This window comes from Lutjanus erythropterus, chromosome 15 (assembly GCF_056507025.1).
Source record: "Lutjanus erythropterus isolate fLutEry1 chromosome 15, fLutEry1.hap2, whole genome shotgun sequence".
NCBI classification, from domain to species: domain Eukaryota; kingdom Metazoa; phylum Chordata; class Actinopteri; order Lutjaniformes; family Lutjanidae; genus Lutjanus; species Lutjanus erythropterus.
Window position 1 is genome coordinate 22,898,800 of NC_139331.1, and position 20,654 is coordinate 22,919,453.

At 38.5% G+C, this 20,654-nt stretch overlaps 1 protein-coding gene across 1 annotated transcript; it reads right to left on the reverse strand.

Annotated features, from left to right (window-relative positions):
- Positions 1-1,300: 1,300 nt before the first annotated feature.
- Positions 1,301-18,279, reverse strand: rbm25b (RNA binding motif protein 25b). Its single transcript, XM_084736936.1, has 17 exons — positions 18,123-18,279; positions 17,475-17,575; positions 16,099-16,313; positions 15,390-15,447; positions 15,073-15,233; positions 14,714-14,899; positions 14,535-14,618; positions 10,663-10,934; positions 9,137-9,254; positions 8,687-8,776; positions 7,695-7,768; positions 6,681-6,831; positions 6,046-6,460; positions 3,981-4,276; positions 3,621-3,719; positions 3,480-3,527; positions 1,301-2,274 (listed from the first exon to the last, which is right to left on the reverse strand). Exons 2-17 carry the CDS (start codon positions 17,551-17,553, stop codon positions 2,182-2,184), a joined length of 2,439 nt encoding a protein of 812 aa, XP_084593062.1. The 5' UTR covers positions 17,554-17,575; positions 18,123-18,279; the 3' UTR covers positions 1,301-2,181.
- Positions 18,280-20,654: the final 2,375 nt, after the last annotated feature.

Below are 20,654 nucleotides of genomic sequence, written 5' to 3' on the forward strand. Positions count from 1 at the left end.
TTTTGTCTCTGTATAGGCCATAGAACTTAATGTAACCTGTCAACATATTTAACATGTCCCTCTGTATTGCAGCGATTAGTATTTAAAATCAATTGAATACTGGTTCTACTCGAATTGTAGTGGTTCTAAAAATTTAGTTGTTTTACTTTTAAATTAGAAAAATTCAGTCACTCTTGAGCAGGTTGCAAATTTTCAGCATTTTTTTTATTTATTTATTGCAAATAGAAGGACTTCATTTTTAAAACCAAGTGCAAGCATGAAGGGATAGTTGGAGTTTTTTGGAGCTGGGTTGCATGAGGTACTAACCAATGGTCCATGTATTTCCTACAGTAGATGGCGGTCGGCACGCCCCCAGTTTGGAGAAGCGGCTGACTACTGGTGGAAAGGGTTAGCAGCGAAACATTTTAGCCACCTGAAAAAAACTAAGAGTAAGTGTACCCTATGTTTAGAGTATTTTCACCACTTTGGCCCTTGTAGACCACATACTCCCATGTTCCAGTAAAATTTACTTTAACTCAGAAACAGCTGCCTGGCCACAAGGTAAAGTGGTGAAAATACTCTAAACATAGGGTACACTTACTCTTAGTTTTTTTCAGGTGGCTAAAATGTTTCGCTGCTAACCCTTTCCACCAGTAGTCAGCCGCTTCTCCAAACTGGGGGCGTGCCGACCGCCATCTACTGTAGGAAATACATGGACCATTGGTTAGTACCTCATGCAACCCAGCTCCAAAAAACTCCAACTATCCCTTCATGCTTGCACTTGGTTTTAAAAATGAAGTCCTTCTATTTGCAATAAATTTAAAAAAATTCAGAGTTAAAGTAAATTTTACTTCGCTGAACATGGGAGTATGTGGTCTACCTCAGTCGGTTAGTTCTGTTTGTGTTGTTGGGTGACCTTTTAAAACACAGAAGTCATACAATAACACAAGCAAAACTAACTGATTGAGGTATTCTGTGAGGTAAAATTACTGATTGCACTTATGGACACTGGTAGGTTTGGAGAGAGGGATATTTGATTTACATAACAGTGGTCACATGTTGTCTGCTGTCAAGGTAAAACAGTGAAAATATTCTAAATATAGTGTAAACTGATAATGATTTTTAAGTGGATAGAATATTTTGCAGCTGACCCTGCTCACAGCAGTACATTAAGTACTACTCTACTGTAGGTGATACACTGACTTTGGATAAGTACATCATAAAACCCCACCTTAAAAAATATGACTTAAGTTATGAAACCCAGTCGTTTATAAAAGAAACTTGTGGTTGGTGAGAAAATCAATTTCTGGTTCACAAACAGTTATAAAAATCAATTTTATTCAAATGTTCACCAATACAAAAACAAATGGAGAGCCTCTTCACAACTTCAAATCATTTTTCCCTGTTCTGAGCTCATTTTCCTATAGTGGTTATGATGTGCGTGTGTGCTTTTACAGCTGCAGGGATGTCACCACCCAAGACATTCTGTGTAGACGCGTTTCAGTTGACAGCGAGGTGCTTTCTGAGACGGCCTCTGAGGACGAGAACATGCCAACATGTTTATCAGGAATGTGAGAAGGAAAAACGAAGAAGGAAAATGTGGTTAACTCGACAAATAAATTCGAGTTGTGTCCAAAACCCTGAATAAATAACCCTGTAAAAAAAAAAAAAAATCACATCCTTGTTGTAGTTATGCATACTGTAAAGGTCCGCGTCCACTTAACTCACAGATTTCCCTCCTTTAGAGACTTCAAAGAAAAGTTCATGAACCGGTAAACTGATCCTGCAGACTCTTCCCACAAAGTGTGTGTTGGCATGTATACAAATAAAAGTAAAGGACCAAGAGACCTTATCTGGCAACACATTAATGGTCCTGGGTGTCTGTCAGCAGTTTCCTCTCAGAATTATTCCACCATGGTCAAACAATGACGTACTGTATATACACAAAAGCACACCGACACTCTCAGCACCTGCGAACGGAGAGGGGAGGCGAACGTAGCCTGAGTATGTTGAGGGGGGGAAAAAAAACAAGACAAAATGACCTGAACAACTGGTGCTAACATGAGAATGAGCAGAATCTGCAGTTACAGTCTGTACTGGTGTGGACAAGTCGCTTTGTTCGGGGTGACATATTTGCGCTACACTATTATACATGATGTATGAGGGGGGGAAATGTTTATCTTCATTCAGTGGTTGTTTTTCTTATTTCACCAGTCCAATCTTCTTAGCTTCAGTTTCATAAATGAGTAACCTCCACATCTTCACTATGAAGACTTCAGCTTCTTCATCAAGAACCTACAGAAGGAGCGAAAGAAGAGTTTAATGAGTTATACATGAAGACGTTAGATAAGAAGGTAAGGTATGACGCTGACAATGAACTGCAGTGTCCTTCATTTAATCTCTCCACTATCACTAATAAAGGATAAAAAATGCTAAAAAAAATAATAAATAAATACATCAACAAATCTGTCAGCTATAAAGCTTATTTTAGAAAAAGATTTTGTTTACTCTGCTGTGGGGCTGCAACAATCTTTTCATTAGCAATTAATCTACCAATTACATTGCTCAGGTCAAAAGCAGGGCTGTAGAGACCATTAATTATTTTCATTATCAAATAATTTGTTGATTATATTATTGATTGATATATTTTTTTAGTCCAGAAAATTGTGAAAAATGATCAATGATTCCCAGAGCCCAAGGTGACCTCACAACCCAGACATTCACTTTAAAATCAGAGAACTAAAGAAACCAGAAAAAATTAACATTTGAAAAGCAGAAATCAGAATGTTTGGATATTTTTTCTTTAAAAATTGCTCAAAAGCATTTGACAACTAATCGAGTAATCGACTCATCATTGCAGCTCTAGTCAAGTCAAATGAAATTTGCCAATTAATTAATTTCTCAGAGCCCACTGTTACATATTTGACTCACGATATTCAGTTTACTATCATGAAGAAAGGCTGCAAATTCTCACATTCAACTATCTATAGCCAGCAAATGTGAGGTATATTTGCTTGAAAAATTAAGAAATCATTATCATTGCTGTTTTTAACTGTCAATCGACTAACAATTAAATGACCAACATTTTAGCTGAACTTTGATGTACTGAAGTAGGGAAGAATATATACATGATAGTCAACCAATATCAGTTTTTCAATCGCTGATGCCAATTATTTAGAGAGCAGGATGGCTGGTGGCTATCAGAGCTGACAGATAGTTGGCCTGATTAACAGAATTCATATCCATGCATTCTAAACCCTGTGCAACACAACAGCATTGTAGACTGATGATGGCAGGCAAGTCATACACAGTATGATGAAGTTTAACAGTCAGACTTTTCACATTTCTTTCATTTCATTATAACAAAAATTTAAATAAAGAAAAAGGTAAAACAACCTAATTTCTGTCTAAATAGATCACGACAGCATTAACATCAACATGAACATATAATAAAGGCAGAAGACAGTGTAAGGGACTTATTCATCTGTTACATTACTCACCATGGCAACATCATCCAAGATGCTCTGTGGCATACTATGAGCCATCACCTGAAAGAGGCAAAAACATCAGTCATTTCATGTTTCACTTTCACCTTCGGAGTCTGAATGAAGTCAATTGTGCAGAGGTCAGAAAATCAATACCTTGGAGCAGACAAAGTCCACTAACGTCGGCTCTTCCTCTCCTATGTACTCAATAATCTTTTTATTGATCCAGGGCCGAACACGTCGCTCCATTAACATCTAAAGAGGATGAGATAAGTATAAGACGTGGAATAAACATCTGTTAACAGTATGTAAATGAGGAAAATCAACAGACAGGAGTGAATCAATTGCTTTACTGTCTTTTTCTGCAACCGTTAAAAAAATATTTTAATAAATCAAGTCTCTGTGCAGCTACTCCTGAAAGCCAATTTTATAAAAGAAAATTTTCTTAGTTAACTTGTCAGCATAAAAAGATTAAAAAGACAAGTTCAATCAAAACATTTTGTCTTCTCTCCTCACCGTGTCGACCATCGACCAGTCCAGCGGGTAAGAGAACAGCTCAGGCTTCGCTGTGGGAATCTTTTCTATCAGACTCTTGATGTGTTTGCGTTTCTCCTCCGTGTTGGCCCCCTTTATGCTGGAGAGCCCCGCTCCGTCCACCCCGAGGCTCTTGTCGTCGTCATAATCCAGCGGCACCAGCTTCCGCTTGCGAGGCTGTTCGTCAGCCTCTTCGTCGTCAAACTTGTCGAAGACACTGTCCACAGGCAGCTTCTTCCTCTTGCCTACGTTGGGTTGACTGGGGCTTCCTGTGGCACCTGTGGAGGACGAGGAGGTTCGTGACTAAAGTTTTCAAGTTTACTTGGATTCTTGTCATGATAATTACAATATCGACTTATCATACAATATGTGGACATGGCCTTATTCAAGTGGAATTCTTACTAGCAGAGCCTTAGAGTCTATTTTATTTACTTTTTGGGTTGGTTTGTCTTATTTCATTTATTTAGGATATTTTTTCCATAGAATGAAGATTTCATTGCTCTTTGAAAGGGTGCACTTGCAATATTATGCTTATTATTATATATCAGGGGAATAAAATGGTTTTATGGTATTGCAGTTGCTTGCGGGATGAATCATTTAACAAAGAAAATGATCATGACAAGCCTTACTTAATTCTACAAAACTATCAAGATTTCCTTGAATGTTTCACTGAAGAAAATAACTATTAAATGGAAGTAAACAAAGCATAATGTTTATATTAATACACCCTCAGATATGTGAAGTTAAATCTGAAACATCTGTCATGTTCCAGGAGTCTTGTTTACCTCTTCAATTTGTGATTATTTACCTTTTCCAGACTAAATTTCAGCATCCAATACAAATGGGGCTCTTTGTGCTCCTTACATAAAGGGTGAAGGAGCAATCATAACAAAGAAAGCTTTGTAATTTTTCCCAGTTGGATGAAAGTACGTGTGGAAAGAGAACAGAACTGTGGTGTGAGGTGGGTGGCTGTTAAAATGACAAAAATCCATTTAAGAGGATGTCGTATCGCACGAGCTACTGACAACAGATGGTTGTTTGGATGTAGGACATTGTAACAAAATCTTCAAAAATGTTCTTTTACTTTGGCCTACTACACAAAAACATTTACAGTAATACATTTAACACAGAATGATCACATGTTTATGAGGTAAATCTGGCTACATTAGGGTAATTTAGCTTCAGTTTTCTTTTAGCAGCAGCACTTTATGGCTTGAACTACTGTATGTGTTACACTACATATATGTTGTTGTATGTCAAGTAACCACTGACATGATTTCTTACCAATGTCCTGCACCTGACTATCATTTCCATCATCGATTAATCTACCAGTTATATTCCTTTATCTGGATTAGGGCTAGGCAATATGGCTTAGAAATGATATCTTGATATTTTTTAGGCTATGTCGCGATATACAATGTATATCTTGATACACACATTTTCTGTAAAATAAATTCTCAACTAGTGCCAACATATAATGATCTTATAGAACAGGGCTGGGAAATATAAAATATACCTATAACAAAATACCTATTGACCCATACCTATTGATATTGGAACAATATTGTTAGGATGACTAATGGCACGTTCAAAAAAATTTAACACAATGAGATTTTTGATAAATAATCATAAGTAATGTGGATATAATGACTAATCAGATAAAGCCAAATGACAGAACAGCTTGAACAGATTGGCACATTCAGTAAATTATATCACTTTATTGGAATGCAGCCTCCAATATGTATGTAAGGTGATATCTAGTTTCTTACTGGTCAGCCCTAATCTGGATTAATAGTTTCATCGTTTTCTCTGAAAATAGTGAAAAAATGTTGCAAGGTTAGTCGATTAATCAATTAGTCAAATATTCACGTTTGAGAAGCCAGACCGAGTAAATGTTTGTCAGGTGTCAGAAAAGTGAGTTAACATTTGATTAATAATCAAAATGGTTGCAGATTTAATTTCTGCATATTGACTAACTGATTAATAGTGTTAGCCTTCTCTGTGAGCACTGAGTGTTACAGTGAGGACGCTTTTCTGTCAGACTCACCCAGTTTGAGGCTGAGGCCGATCTTCGGCCGGTGCTCCTCCTGTGGCAGCGCCTCAGGCGGCGAGTTTTCGTGAGGGATGATGATGCCGCAGGGCGACTCGTCCCCGGGTGTGTTAGGAGACACATTGCCGCTGGCCGACGACACTGACGGTGCTGCTGTGATGGGCCGCATTGTGGGTTTCAAGCACGGTTTCACGTCGGGGTTATCTTCGTCATTGTCATAATCATCATCCTCGCCCTCCTCCACCTCGTCGTCTGAGTGGGCCGGTCGTGAGCGGTGACCCTCCGCCCTCTCCTGATCTTGTCGCCGGTCCCGGTGGTCTCGTGAACCCCTGTGGCGTTCCCGCTCCTCCTCGGGCTCTGGCTCCTGGATGATGGGAGGTTGTCTGAGACGCTCCTCCTCTTCCTCCTCCATCTGGACCAATAAGAGTCAGATATGCTGAAGATTAACAGCCAATCACAATGTTTTACAGAAAAGAAGGTCAACAGACAATGAGAGCTGGACACCACAGACGTGCAGAGATGCAGAGACTCCGATGATAAAGTGACCTTCACAGAGACAACACACAGCCTGCCCACTCACCCCACACACACACAGGCAAACACACACACATTATCACTGCAGACAAGCTCACCCTGCGCAGCTCTGCGTCTGGGTTTGGATGTCCCTCGTCTAGCAGCCTCTGTCTGATCTCCTCCAGCTCCTCCTTCTCTCTCTTCCTGTCACGCTCGTCCGCCTCCATCTCCTTCTCTCGGTCTCTGAGACGCTTCTGCAGCGCACTGCCCCTAGGGGTCACACCAAAAATAACAGCCTTCAGAACAATAGCCAGAGCAGCAGCGTTGCATCTGCTACTACAAGTCAGATCTGGGTCACACAGCATCTGCTGCAGCTTTTTACTACATTTCTGCATGTTTAGCTGCCACAGCTGCCACATGGCCACATGATCACACAGAATACTGAAATGAATACCAAAAGGTTCAGTCTTCACATTTGTTACATTTCTGACACTGATTAGATGTCATAAACCTCACGTCTGCAAAGATTTAAGGCTTCATATCAGATGCAAATCCTGTTTATAGAGGCATAGGTGTGCATTTTTTTTAACTTACTTATCTGCTTGGTCTAAGCAAAGACAGCCCTGTGGCATATTTCTTAGGATGCACAATGTTGTTTTTTAGCCAATACTGATAATTAAAATTAAAAAAAAAAAAAAAAGCTCTTAACCTGTACTTTATGTACATCTGAGGACAAGAAATGCTCAGACGCAGTGAGCAAAGATGGGTGATTTAATATTTTATAACTCTGGTCAAACCAAATAATATAACTAACATCACTATTACAACTAGGGCTGCACAATTAATCGAAATATCATCAACATTGTTATATGGCCAAGTCCAACTTGCAGAAGCCTCAATTTTTTTGATACAGGAAAATGTGTAACACAACAGTATCAGAATTAAATACTATATTGGTGCAGAGATGCCCTGGCCTACAAATCTCCAAATCTCCAGATGTCAGCCATTTTTGTTTGGTTCAAAGCTTTGACTTTTGTAGAGCATTATAGAGCTATGGCTAGAGCTGATATGCATCAGCTACAATTTCATTGTCAGAATAATAAATGATAATATAAATTTCCAGTTATGCTCACCTGTAATATTTGGGGTCATCTCTGTCATCATCGTAGTCTTCAAGAAACTCTTTCAGCCGTTTGCCCTCTTTCACCTGAAGACAGAGGACCACGCTGAAATCTTCAGGATAATAAATCAATTTCTGCTCCCAAATTTTATTGTCTGCCTTATTAAATGGAATCATATGGATACAAAAAAGTACATCACAGAAGAGACTGTATAGCTTTTTAAAAGTAAGATTTAAACACTTTCAGGTTACCTAAAACCACAAATGTCCAATCCCTAAGCCTTTATCATCACATTTAAACTGTTACGATAAATACAAAATTGCGAAAAAATAAAGCTTACAGAATTCCTTTATGCCCACAGCAATCAATGTATATCGTCACTTTGTTTATTTTACCAGTTGTTCATTAACTTTGACTGCGTGTTTTGATCATTATTATTTAATGCTTGCAAATTTCCAGAGGAGCAGATCAACAGAGGACTTAACTAGCTATGAATGACAAATATTCCGACAAAATAATTCAATTTCCAATATTAAAAGATTTCTGGCGTACATGAGTGATTGTGTTGATGGAACAGGAATTTATATTGAAAATCAAGAATTTTTAAGGAGTATATTAAAATTCAAGAATATTCCTAACCTTGAAAACATAACAGTTAAATTCAAACATTCTGCAAATGTTCAAGACTTTGTCAGAACACTGCAAAGAGCGCTTGATAACACAATAACATATGCACATTTAATAATGCTTTTCAGTTTTACAAAAATGCCAGCGAGCAGTTATTGAAAATAAGAACTCATATAATGTATCGATCCAGGACAGCCAAGTCCAAGTTGTTAACTTAAAGCTCAAATAAGTTCTGTAGTGAAATTAACAGTTATGAATGAAGTTGTCTAGGTTTACGGTAAAAATAGGGAATATTCTGACTTGTTAATTGAGGACAAGTGTTCAAAGTAAATTAGGACACCTCTGTGAATATCAGTGCTAATTCAATGTGCTCTCACCATTTCTCGTCGGCGCTCATCTTCCCTCTCGGACTCCTTGGCGTAATCCCGTGCTTTTTTCCTCTCCCTGAGCTCCCAGTTTTTAAGACGCTGTAGCCACAACAGTATCGGGTAAGCCACAGTCAAATAACATTTTTTTGTATCTTACTGGTTCTCCATTTTAAACATGAACATTTAGAAACGTAGGAACTAAGAGACGCACCCACAGCAGTGAGCAGAAAGTAGTGTACACGCTGTACTTTCTAAAACCTTGCACACTGTTTATTGCATTAAAAATTCCCAGAATATTATTTAAAATCAGAATTTGGGCACTCAAATAAAACGGTAGACAGTAAATGTAGGCCCAATTCCAATCCAGCCCCTACAAACTCCCACTCTGTGACAGAGTGTAACTCTGTATGCGAAGAGTGATTTCAGACACAGTCCAGGCATCCTCCCAATGTTCCCTACCTCCTGATAGGCTGCCTCCTTGTCTCTGAGTTTCCTCTCCAGTTTCCTGCGTTCATACGCCTCCTCTTCATCCTCCTGGTCTCGTTTTTTGTCTCTGTCTCGGTCTCGACTCACCTCCCTGCATGCAAACACAAAGATTATCCTTGAATCTAAATTGGAACCAGAAAGTGTTACATTTATGTCGCACATAAAAACAAGTACAACAATCAAGTAGGGTCTTTATTTGCCTACAAGGTCCAGAGAAGAGGTTTAGTCAGCCATAATAAATAAAAATACGTGTGTGTGTGTATGTGTGTATGTAATGGCTTTAAGCAGCTGCAGAAAGCTGTACCGAATAGAACATCTTAAGGCCTCTATACCATGCAATAGTGGGTTTATGTTGTTGCTAATTCAAACAGTGGTCCTAGAAGGGTAGCATTTAAATTACGACAGTAGCAGCTCATTGCCAAAGCTTGTATTTTGCTGCAGATGGTGGAAACAACTTGACATCTCAGCTGCAGTGTTAGGATTTACTTGGCATTCATTGCACAATTTGACTTGCCTCAAAACTAGTGTAGTTCAGCCTGACATGAGACAAGCAAGATATTATTAGACCCATCTTGCACTGTGGCATGTAATGAATCTGCAACATGGCTGTTATCTTTCTGTGTATAGGGCCATTTAAATGACTGAGCATATCATTTTTAGACTGATTTTCAGTATTTTATAGTGCCATTGCAGTTCATTTCAATGTAAATCACTTATAACTAAGTGTTTATACATTTTCTGTTAAAGGGATAGAGATTATTTGTTGTGTGGTTTTATGAGAAGAAGCAGAGAGGTGTAGCAGAAAGAATGCTTACCAGTGTACTGCTTTGGATGGGATCAGCAACAAAAGGGATTTTAGCCATTTAAAAATAGACCCCCCCAATAAATAAATATCAGTTGAAGTGTACAGTATATGTAGAGTATTTTCACCGTCTTGCCTTGCCATTAGACATCCTCTTCTGACAGGAAATCATCGCTGTGTAAGCCAAAAAAGCTTCTTTTTTTTTACCATGCAGAACACAGAGTTTCTAGTCTACTGCTGCCTCAATCTATTAGGCTGTTTGTGTTATTGTGCGACTTTGGTAAACCCGAACTACACACAACAACAAAAACTAACTAACAGAGTGAGGCAGCAGTTAACCAGAAACTCTTTGTTCTGCCAGGAAAAATTACTGATTTCACCAATAGAGTTTGGTTGGTTTGGAGTGAGCGATATTTGGCTTATATATCGGTGGTTTCCCATCAGAAAAGGCTGTCTGACAAAGAAAAGTGATTTAAGTGGTTAAAATACATTTTGCCGCTAACCCTGTCCACAGCAGTACAGTGGTTAGCTTCCATGCTGGTACTCCGCCCTGCTTCTCCAAGCTGGAGGCGTGCTGACCTCCATCTACTGTAGGTGATTTCCTGATGATTGATAAGTACCTCATACAACCACACTTCACACAACCCAAAGTATCCTTTTAATTAGTTTATCTCCCAGGAAGGTTTTTTTTCCTCACCTGGATCGGCTGCGCTCAGCACTTCTGTCTCGGCTTCTGTCCCTGTCCCAGTCTCGGTCTCGCTCCCTCTCTCTGGTCCGGCGGTCACGGTCTTTGTCTCTGTCTCTCTCCCGTTCTCGCTCTCGTTCCCTCTCCCGTTCCCTCTCTCGTTCCTTCTCCCTCTCGCGGTCCCGCCGCTCTCTTTCCCGTTCTCGCTCTTTTTCCCGCTCCCTTCGTTCCCGCTCGAACTCCAGCCGCTCCTTCTCCCTCTTGTCTTTCTCTTCTTCCAGTTTCTGCAGAGCAAAACACACACAGATTCAGCCGGCGCCACATGAGATCCAGTGAGTGTTTGCAGTCAATTTGATAACTTTGCACAGATCCAAGTGGTTTCCAGATGTTACAGGGGTTTCATACGGGAACATGCCCTACACTAATCAGTGCAAAGCTTGTAAGAGAAGCTGGAATCCTAGCTGGGAAACCTGGAAGACTCAAAAGGCTCTCCTTCACAGAGAGAGTGTTTCATCATTCATCTAAACCAGTATGCTGCTCTTTGCTGCTTTAAACTCGCAGTATAAACTACAGTTTAGCAAGAATGTTAACTGGAAACCACTTTAATGGTCAAAAAAGGTCTGTGGAACAACTTGAGGCATTCATAACGAGAAAAAGGCGCTGCAAAAGACAATGCTTTTTCTCTCCTTAAGAGTCCTCCTCTCAGAACAAGGAAAACAAAAACAGAAAACAGGCGTCAGTCGTTTGGTGAACTAGTTGTTTGTGACTTACAGGTGTTGAACTATGGACTCAGCCCTTCGCTGCCCCTACAAGCCTTTTTAGTTAGGCCTGGGAGGAAAGCAGGTCACACGGTATACAAGGGAAAAACGTTATGGGATTCTGTCTTGCTTAAGCATCATCATCATTATCATCATCATCATCATCATCATCATCATCATAATCAAAAACAACAACCTTTACTTCAATGGGTAACATGGAATTCTGTAAAGTGCTAAATCAAGAAATGAACATTATGAACATCAGTTACATTTCTGCACAGATAAATGAAATTGTAGAAACAGTCTTACCCCTGCAGGAGTCTTCAGCAGCTCTTCATGACCCATTGACACACACACACACACACACACACAAACACGCATCCCAATTTTGCCTTCATGTGCGTTACACGCAAGGCTTTGAGTGAAATGTGGCAGCATTTACAGTTCACAGAATGAAAACTTTAACACAACAAAACACTAAGCTTGCACTAGGTTTAGGACACTCATGCCAATATATAGAGTAATGTGCAGTAAGTCCAACAGTAGGATTAACTTAATTTTATGTAAATTGCTGAACAACAACAACACAGTCACATCCAACCACAGGCTGCATATGACTAAAAGCCTTGGGTGTAATGCAAGTCAAGAGAAGGAAAGAGGATGAGAGATGTTAGCAATGATTTGTAAACTTAATTGGCTCAGGTTAAGATCATTGCTTATAATTTATGTGTCTTCATTCAAGAACAAATCACATCTAAAGTAGGCCTGTCACGGTAACTCTCTTTTTTTGATGACCTTTAATCTACAAATCGTCTTCGATTCAGAGGGCTGTGGTGCGATTATAAAACGATTATCGATTGTATCCATCTTGCTCACGCTCAGCATAGCCTAGTTTACCATGATAGTAATCTAGTTCAGAATGACACAATGCACAGGTTTACATCCGTTATGCTTCAGCATCCAATTTCTTCAGCCATAAGGCCGTCTTGCAAAATCGTTATGGGTGATTATAATGTTGAAAATTGGGTTTTAAATGTATGATTATTGACTGTTCTGTAACAATTCATAATATTTCAAGAAAGAATCTATGCATCTAAGAATTGATTATTTCCCCCACTCCTAATACTGTCCCAGAAATAATAGCAAAAACAATACTACTGTCATTTTAAGACCATTTTATGCCACTGATATAATATACAGCATAGTAAGGGCCAGTGTCTTTTTCCTGAGCACACAGGAGACACTCAGAAACAGAAAAGTACATTTGTGGGAGCAGATCAATTAGATACTGAATGTTGGCCGTGAGTGTTTTGCTTTCATCAACCTACACATTGGAAACTTGATGTTAGCTGTGTAGTCAACCCTCTGTTAATATAGGATTAAGTTAGCATTGTAGCCAAAATAAAAAATAAAATCCAACTCCCCACCAGCAGTTTACTGCCAGAAAAAACTATGTGGCCCAAATTCAAATTCACTTTTTAAGAATATTCAGACATTAGAATTGAACTGTGAAAAAAAATATTTCAAATATCCTTATCTTCTCTAATTCAGCTTATATCCAAAATCTTCCCATACTGAAGCTGTGGAGTGAGGCTTTGAAACCCAACTTAACCTTCCAAACTTTGTGGCTGGATGACAAGCGGACAAATGCCAGCAAAAAATGTGTCAGCATGGGTTAATTCTGCTCATCTGACTTAGTTAGGCATGTGTACACAACAAGCAATATGGACGATATATCTACATGACCTTGATCATTTTTGCTGACCTCAATAAGTCAGTGACGTGATTATCGTGACAGGTCTAGTCAAGTGTTCAATTTTGCACCCGTTTTAGAGTCTTTTCACTTACCTCTGCTGTGTGTCTACCAGGGCTTGCTACATAAATACTTGACCGACTGGTCAGTTGTTTTTTACTATTATATTAACACAACTATGCTGTGAGAACAGTCAGACTATTTAACGTTGGCTGTAGTGTTTTTTGTTGTTATTGCTTTTTTACAGTAGCTGTTTTTGCATAATTGTTTTTAATTTTTGACTTATTAAAAGTCAGCAATAAATTGGAAAATAGTTAAAGTCTTAGACAGAGCAGAAAATCAGTACTTATATAGGACTGTCTACTGTAGATTTTTTGTTTGGTTTTTTAATAAATGCATTAACTCACTGATCTACCTCAAAGAAAACACAAATAAGGCAGAGAGAGCGTGAAGACACTGATGGTGAGCAGGAGATGGAAGACAGAAGTCACACAACAACACATACAGAGAGCACGTACCTCGTCAGTCTTCAGCTCATCGTGCTGCTGTGGAAAGGGCGCCCCCCCCACACTAGCATAATAAAAAGCTACAGCCAAAGTCACTGCAGTGGTTATTGAAAAAGTCCTTGTGCTTCAACATGAACACCATTAAGACAGACCATAATTTACAGAGGATTCGCACAGGTTCACTGACTTTCAGGCTCTCAGGGCTTCCACCAATAATGTCACAAAATGCAGATGAAGAGCTTTTGTATTATCAAAAGGTTGGCTAAATAAAGAGCATCATTAGCCCTGACCCCCCCACACACACAACAGTGCAGTACAGTTGCCCCTTTGCAAGTCCTCAAGAGGGGGACGCCCAATATATGTATATAGTAAATGAAGGCTGATACTTACATCCTATCCTCGCAACTTTTTCCAAAGCTCTGAGATTCATCTTGCTTTAGTCACCATATGATCACTATCATAATGGTGGGGTTTAATGAATAGATTAGCTTTTAAGTAACTTTACATCGTCTCCATGCATTTTTGTGTGATGAATGAAGAATGGATCTATAATAGTCACACCTAGATAGTTTCATTAGGGTGGTCACAGGTGTCAAGTAAGGCCTGAGAAAAGGTGACAGAAGTACTAGCTGTCTGCCTACTTGTGGTGTTTGAACATTAAACATTCATATAATATGGGGGAATTAAGATGTTTGGTGGTGTAAATTTCAAGGTCTGCCAAATTGTAGGGCAGTATGCATGTTATTGAGATCAAGAAAAGCTTTGTAAATGTGTCAGCTAAATGTGCAAGCTCTAGGAGTGAACTATGTGAGCAGCTGCTGTCCAAAACCTGTAATGTGAACTACAAGATCAAAAGAGTCACTTTACCTTGTGAGTGTCACGAAATTTACTAATCTCTCTGGAAATCAGGTCCCTCTTGTCCTCCTCCATATCAATAGTGTTAATGTCATCCTAAAGAAAAAGAAATAACAATGAAAAAGTCCATTTTCACATTTTAAATTCTGAAAGAACAAGAAAACAAAAGGGGTTAACAAAATTAAGTCTACCTCTTCTTTTTTCTCCTTTTTCCTCTTTCTTCGCTGAGAGTCCTCATCCTGTGAAGGTGCGTTGAGTTCGGCAGCATATTCTCGCATCAGTCCATCGATGGCACCTTTGATAATCTGATCCTTCTTCTTTGTCTCCTCATCTAGAACGTCTTCCTCATCATCTCCTCCATCTTCAGCCTTCTTATTCTGCTAGCACAGAAAAAACATCCAAGTTTAGCAATGAGTTCATTAATTTAGTCTCTGCAATAAATCTATGTGATGTGATGAGCCTCTGGAACAAGGTTTGGTATGTGACTGATTCCTAAGGAAACAAATACAGGCACACTCAAAATGAGCGATTCCCTACGACAGAACTATACCCCATTTGCAGTCTTCTTCTTGGCTTTCCACTCATCCAGCTGAGCTTTAGTTTTCGCATCCACCTTCACCAACAGATTTTTGTCTCCAATCTGCAGATCGTGAAGCAACCGAAGTGATCGCAATGTGGACTCTGGCTCCTTGTATTCACAAAACCCAAAGGCTGCAACAGATATTAGCATGGAAACAGACATGAGGCAGGTTCATATGTATATCAAGTATGGTTTGTGGATCATTTTGTGAATTCAGAGTTCAAAGGTTGCCATGGATGGAGGTATTTGCTGACCTAATGATGCCTGATGTGTATATTATGAATTACCTTGAAGCTTGCCAGAGGCTCCTTGGACTCTCTTCCAGCTCAGAACAATTCCACATTTCTATAAAATATGAACAAAATGAAGAAGAGTTCATGACTGGAAGTAGATTTATTTTTAATGTTGCAGTACAGGATTCACAGTTTAAACATATAGATCAGGTTATTTTAAGACATGTCAGACGAACTATCATAACAGAGACAGAAAGGAAACAAATGCAAAGAAAATAACTATGCTGAGAGTTCTCTACTCTCAATGTTTTGCTGTCATTTATGACTGCACTATAACTTCAGATTTTCAAGATATTGTTGTCATAGAAACAAAAACTTTCTCACCACACAAGCACTTCATGCCAGCGCTCTTCTGCCAGAGAAAAATGCTATATGGGCTCTACAAGCCCTTAACTCGTTGGTGGCATCATAAAATATGTCAACGGACATTTCAAACTTAATTCAAAAACTGCAACAGATGCTTTGAATGTAAAAAGAAAATGAGAGAGACAGGGTTGGTACAGCCCTAACTACATGTATCAGAAATCAACCTTAGATGTGGCAGATTTAACCGATTAAAAAATGATAGTAGGATCAGAATCTGTATTATATCACAAAAATCTTGAATGTAATTTCCATACCAGATAATTTGGATTACATAAATACACCATAACTGAGTGACTTGAGTACAACTTATATTTGTACATCCTTCTCTGTCCCTTACCGCCAGCAGTTGTCTGATCAGCATGTCCGAGGCTTTCTCTGATATGTTCCCCACAAACACTGTGGTGGTGGGGCCGCTCTCATCGTTGTCTTTGACTCGCGCAGCAGCAAGGTCCTTCTTAGGGACTGCAGGCTTACTGACCACTGACACAGAAGGCACCATTACTGTAGGGGTGGAGGTCATGATGCCCACGTGAACTGGGATCATTGGAGTTCCTGCAACAGCCACAGGAAATGTACGTCAACTTGAGACAAAGAAGTTTGGAGTTAAATATTTCTCATGCAGACTGACATCTAATTTATGTTTAAATATTTATTACATGAATATTAAGTAATGAAATGGCCAGCACTACTAATTAATGAATTTTACTTACTTTTTCAAAATAAAGTACAGCTGTTTCAAAAGCTGTCACAATTATTGTACAAACATATTAAATTACTGTGCTGTACACAAGCCAAACATACTACTGTATAATACAATAGTGTACATAAAATATAGCTTGCTGTAGTTTCATTTCTGCATCTGGTTCACTTTTAGCAGTTTGACCTAAGTTTCGAGGAGAGGTTTTTCATTTTTCCTGTAATGATTTCAATGTGTACACAGGTAGCCAGTCAGAATCGGTCCAGTTACCAGAAGACCAAGTATCAAGGGGGTAAACTTTAAAAAGGAAAAAAAAAAAAAAAAGGTAAGACCCAATCTACATACTTTAAGCAAACAATTTAAAAACATTCCAAATGTCGTATAGGAATTTAGTTTTCAAGCTTTGTGATCCATATAAGTGGTTCCAAAGTGGGTTCCACTGTAGTTGGTAAATATCTGTCGATTATTAACAACCATGCACTGCAGGTTTCTCTATCTCAGAGTGCAAATATGAAACCTTCCAGGAACAAGCCCCCTCTTCCAATCATGATGGCTGCTACTGTCTAGGGCCGCAACTAACAATTATTTTCATCACCAATTAATCTGTAGATTATTTTCTCTATTAATCAATTAGTTGATTGGTCTATAAAATGTCAGAAAATGTTGAAAAATGTCAATTAGTGTTTCTTAAAGGCCACAGTGATGTCCTCAAACAAACTGTTTTGTTCACAAATCAGATATAGTCAGTTTACCTTCACAGAGGAGTAAAGAAACCAGAAACTATTAACATGTTAGGAGCAGATATCTGAGAAATTTTACCTTTTACCTTAAATAATTACACAAAACGATTAAACGATGATCAAAATAATTGCTGATCAATTTAATAATCGATTTCTCAAGTAATCATTCCAGCTCTATTAGTATCTCTTCTGAAAATAGTGTGTAGGTATAACAGCACAGTAGATAAAGTGAAAGAGCTGTTATATACATTTATTTAAGGACAGGTAGTTGCTTACCTGAGGGGAAGCCAGCAAACTGAGGGGGCATCCCAGGAGGGGGCAACAGCGGCCGGTTTAAATGAGGGGGGAACGACATTCTGGGTGTGAATCGGACCGACCTGATGGAGAAAGAGTGACACTCATCATTAACAGTCTGTCTGTGCATGATTAACTTTGATTAAAGCGTTAAAATAATGTAAAATCATCATCAGAAATACTGTTCAAACAAGTGCATATATTAGCATATTTTAGTAAAAGGGATATGAGGCAAAGACTCCCCTGCTGTGTCGGTAGTTTGGCAAACAATCCTAGCATCGATTTGTGACTTTTGCTATCCAACTGTAACGCTACTTGAAGTTAGCTTAGCTTAGTGGCTAACTTTAGCTAACTTAATATCGGTAAGGCCCACGGTTGTCGTGTTAGTACATTATTTTTCTCGTGGTACACTGCGCTGTAGCTTAATATCTCATACTTAATTTAAGGAACCGACAACTAAGAGCTTAGTTAGCTAAAGCTAGCATTACGCACGCCATTGTACCCGGCACAACTAAATTAGGCTAAGCTAATACTAGCTAGCTAGAGCTGGCACAACCTAACAAGCAAAACTCACTTTAGCGAACTAAACATGACTTCGAAATAAATTTGGAAATGTACATATATACATACCCCGAGTAATGTAGCGTACAAAGTGATAAAAACCGCTATCAGAAGGTTATTAATTATGAAAATCTTTGTAACGTTCCGTATGTTAGATTAGCACGTTGGCTAGTCACGGGCCTTCAAAAACATTGACGCAGGCGCTTTACGTACCAGACTACAAGCGCGCTTGTTTTATAGGTCGGGACGTCGCCGTTGGACGGAGCTGGAAAATATGGTGGGGTGTCTGGTACTCGTTAGTACCACTTCATAAGTATTACTAGTGTAATGATAATACGTAGAATATTCCCAATATTACAATAACGACACCAATAATAATGTCCTTATTTCATGATATTTTTATAATTTATTTGGTTTATTCACACCATTATTATTATTACATTATTGTTGTTGTTGTTGTTGTTGTTGTTGTTGATGATGATATTATTATTATTTGTGGTTTATTGAAAATATTATTTAGTTAAATGTAGTATGCTATCAAGGCCTCAAGGGTTCCCCCAAAAGTGTTAAAATTAAGCTTTCTGTTTCACTTAGGAACTTAAAAACCATTACAAGATGCATATAGAGCAGGCCTGTTCAATTATATTTGAAGAAAGTAAAGTGCTATGTGGCCCGACACTTGTATTTCTTATGTCTGACCTGTAAAGTTAGGAGTTTAAAGATGAAAAACAATGCACCTTTTTATTTATTTATTTTTTCCCTCCACTTTATTATTTTTCCGAATTAGAAAAGAAACATGTACAAAAGTACGGGAAAGAAACAATGCACCTTTGTCAACAGACATGAATGAGTGGGCTAATTAGCCTACTAATTATATTTATCTTCTACTAAACAATGTAAACACCCATAAACTTAGAATGTTAGCAGGTCATTTAGATGATATACGCAATGATATGCCTTTTTTCATAATTTTAATTGATCAAAGGGCTGGATTGTGGTTGTTATAGGTTCAGATTTGGCCTATGACCCCAATTGAATAGGCCTAATTTAGAGGTGTCAGGAACAACACCAAACAGCTCATAAATGCAGAACAATGCCAGGCCAAGTCTTTATGGGGTCCTATTTGATTTGGAGGGGGAGCTACCACCTCAGTGCTGCTAATACTATAGCCTATTGTTAATGCTTGATCATTCAGGCACCTGTACCTGTAAATCTAACACATCCATTATCACTTTAATTAGTCGTAGCTGTGTTGCTTACATCATACTAATATCAGTCTGGCATCAATCAATATCAAATAGCAAACCTGTCAACATAACATTGTGCTTTTGTGTGATTACCATTGATAATAATATATCACAAAAAGGACAAAGAGAAGGGGGGCAAAAACATTTCAAGCAGGTGCTTAGTTTCTGATGCCTCAGGTAGGCTCTGATACCAAGTGTACCAGCTAATTGCTCAGTGGTATAAATTATTTACTGATTAAGTAATTAATTTAATTCATTTAAATTAATTAATTGTTGTAACTGAGCAATCAACTCAGTTTCTTTGTTTTTTCTGCAGTAACTACTTTTTCACGCTTTAAATATATCAGTTTGGATCTCCTGGTTTATTAATTGTATCTCTATGCTTAGCGCTATAACCTTAATAAATCTGTTAGATAATTTCATTCATATGCAGAAATAATAATATCAAAGTTTCATGTTGCATTTATATCACGCATTATTATGCTGCAGTCACAATAGTGAAGCGATCAAATGTTCGGTTACCATGGTGTTTTTGTTGTTTGTACTAGTTCTGTGTGACACCAGCTGTGCGGCGAGGGCTGCATCTGACAAGCCGTGACGTCACTTTAGGCGGGTTTTTCATGGAAAGTGCTAGAAGAAACGAAGCACACCTTTAAATAATCCTCCACCAGATTAAAAAGACCCTCACTCTTTCCCGTGAAATAAACGATGTACATGTGATTTGGATTAGATTTCTCAGGTTGATGCAGATATTACTACCGAAATATCATATGACGGCAGATACGTCGTCTAGTTCGCCACCATAAAATTGCTGTGATTACCTACCTCTCCGTCTATTTGGTACTGTACTTGTGGTATAAACTGCCACAGGGTGGCGTCAGTGGCTCGCTGGTCAAGTGATGGACCTCGTTAGTTATATTGCAGTATTTCCCAAGGTACAAGGTTACCTTTAGCACAGGTGCTTTCGGGTAACCTGCACTGAAGGGCGTCAGCAAATTACCTTTGTTTAGTAAAATACACATGGAAAAACTTACACTTCATTTCGTATTTTCATTTACAAAGGCTGTAGTACATCTTCTGAGATTTTCACCAACATTTAATATATTAAATAGCTATTCATTGTGTCTTTTATGCTTATACTGATTATTGATAATCTTATTTATCCACCTTCTATCTATACGTTCATGCCAACAATCTATTTCATTTTAACTTGTGTGTTGTAGTAGTTTTCTTCAGTAAAATTGTTTTACTGTCTTCTCCGGTCATGTCTTGAAGGTAACCCTTGATTTGCGAAACTTTCGCGAGATTTGTAAGAGTTGTTTCTTCATCGTGCACAGTGAAGCTAACTGTTTAT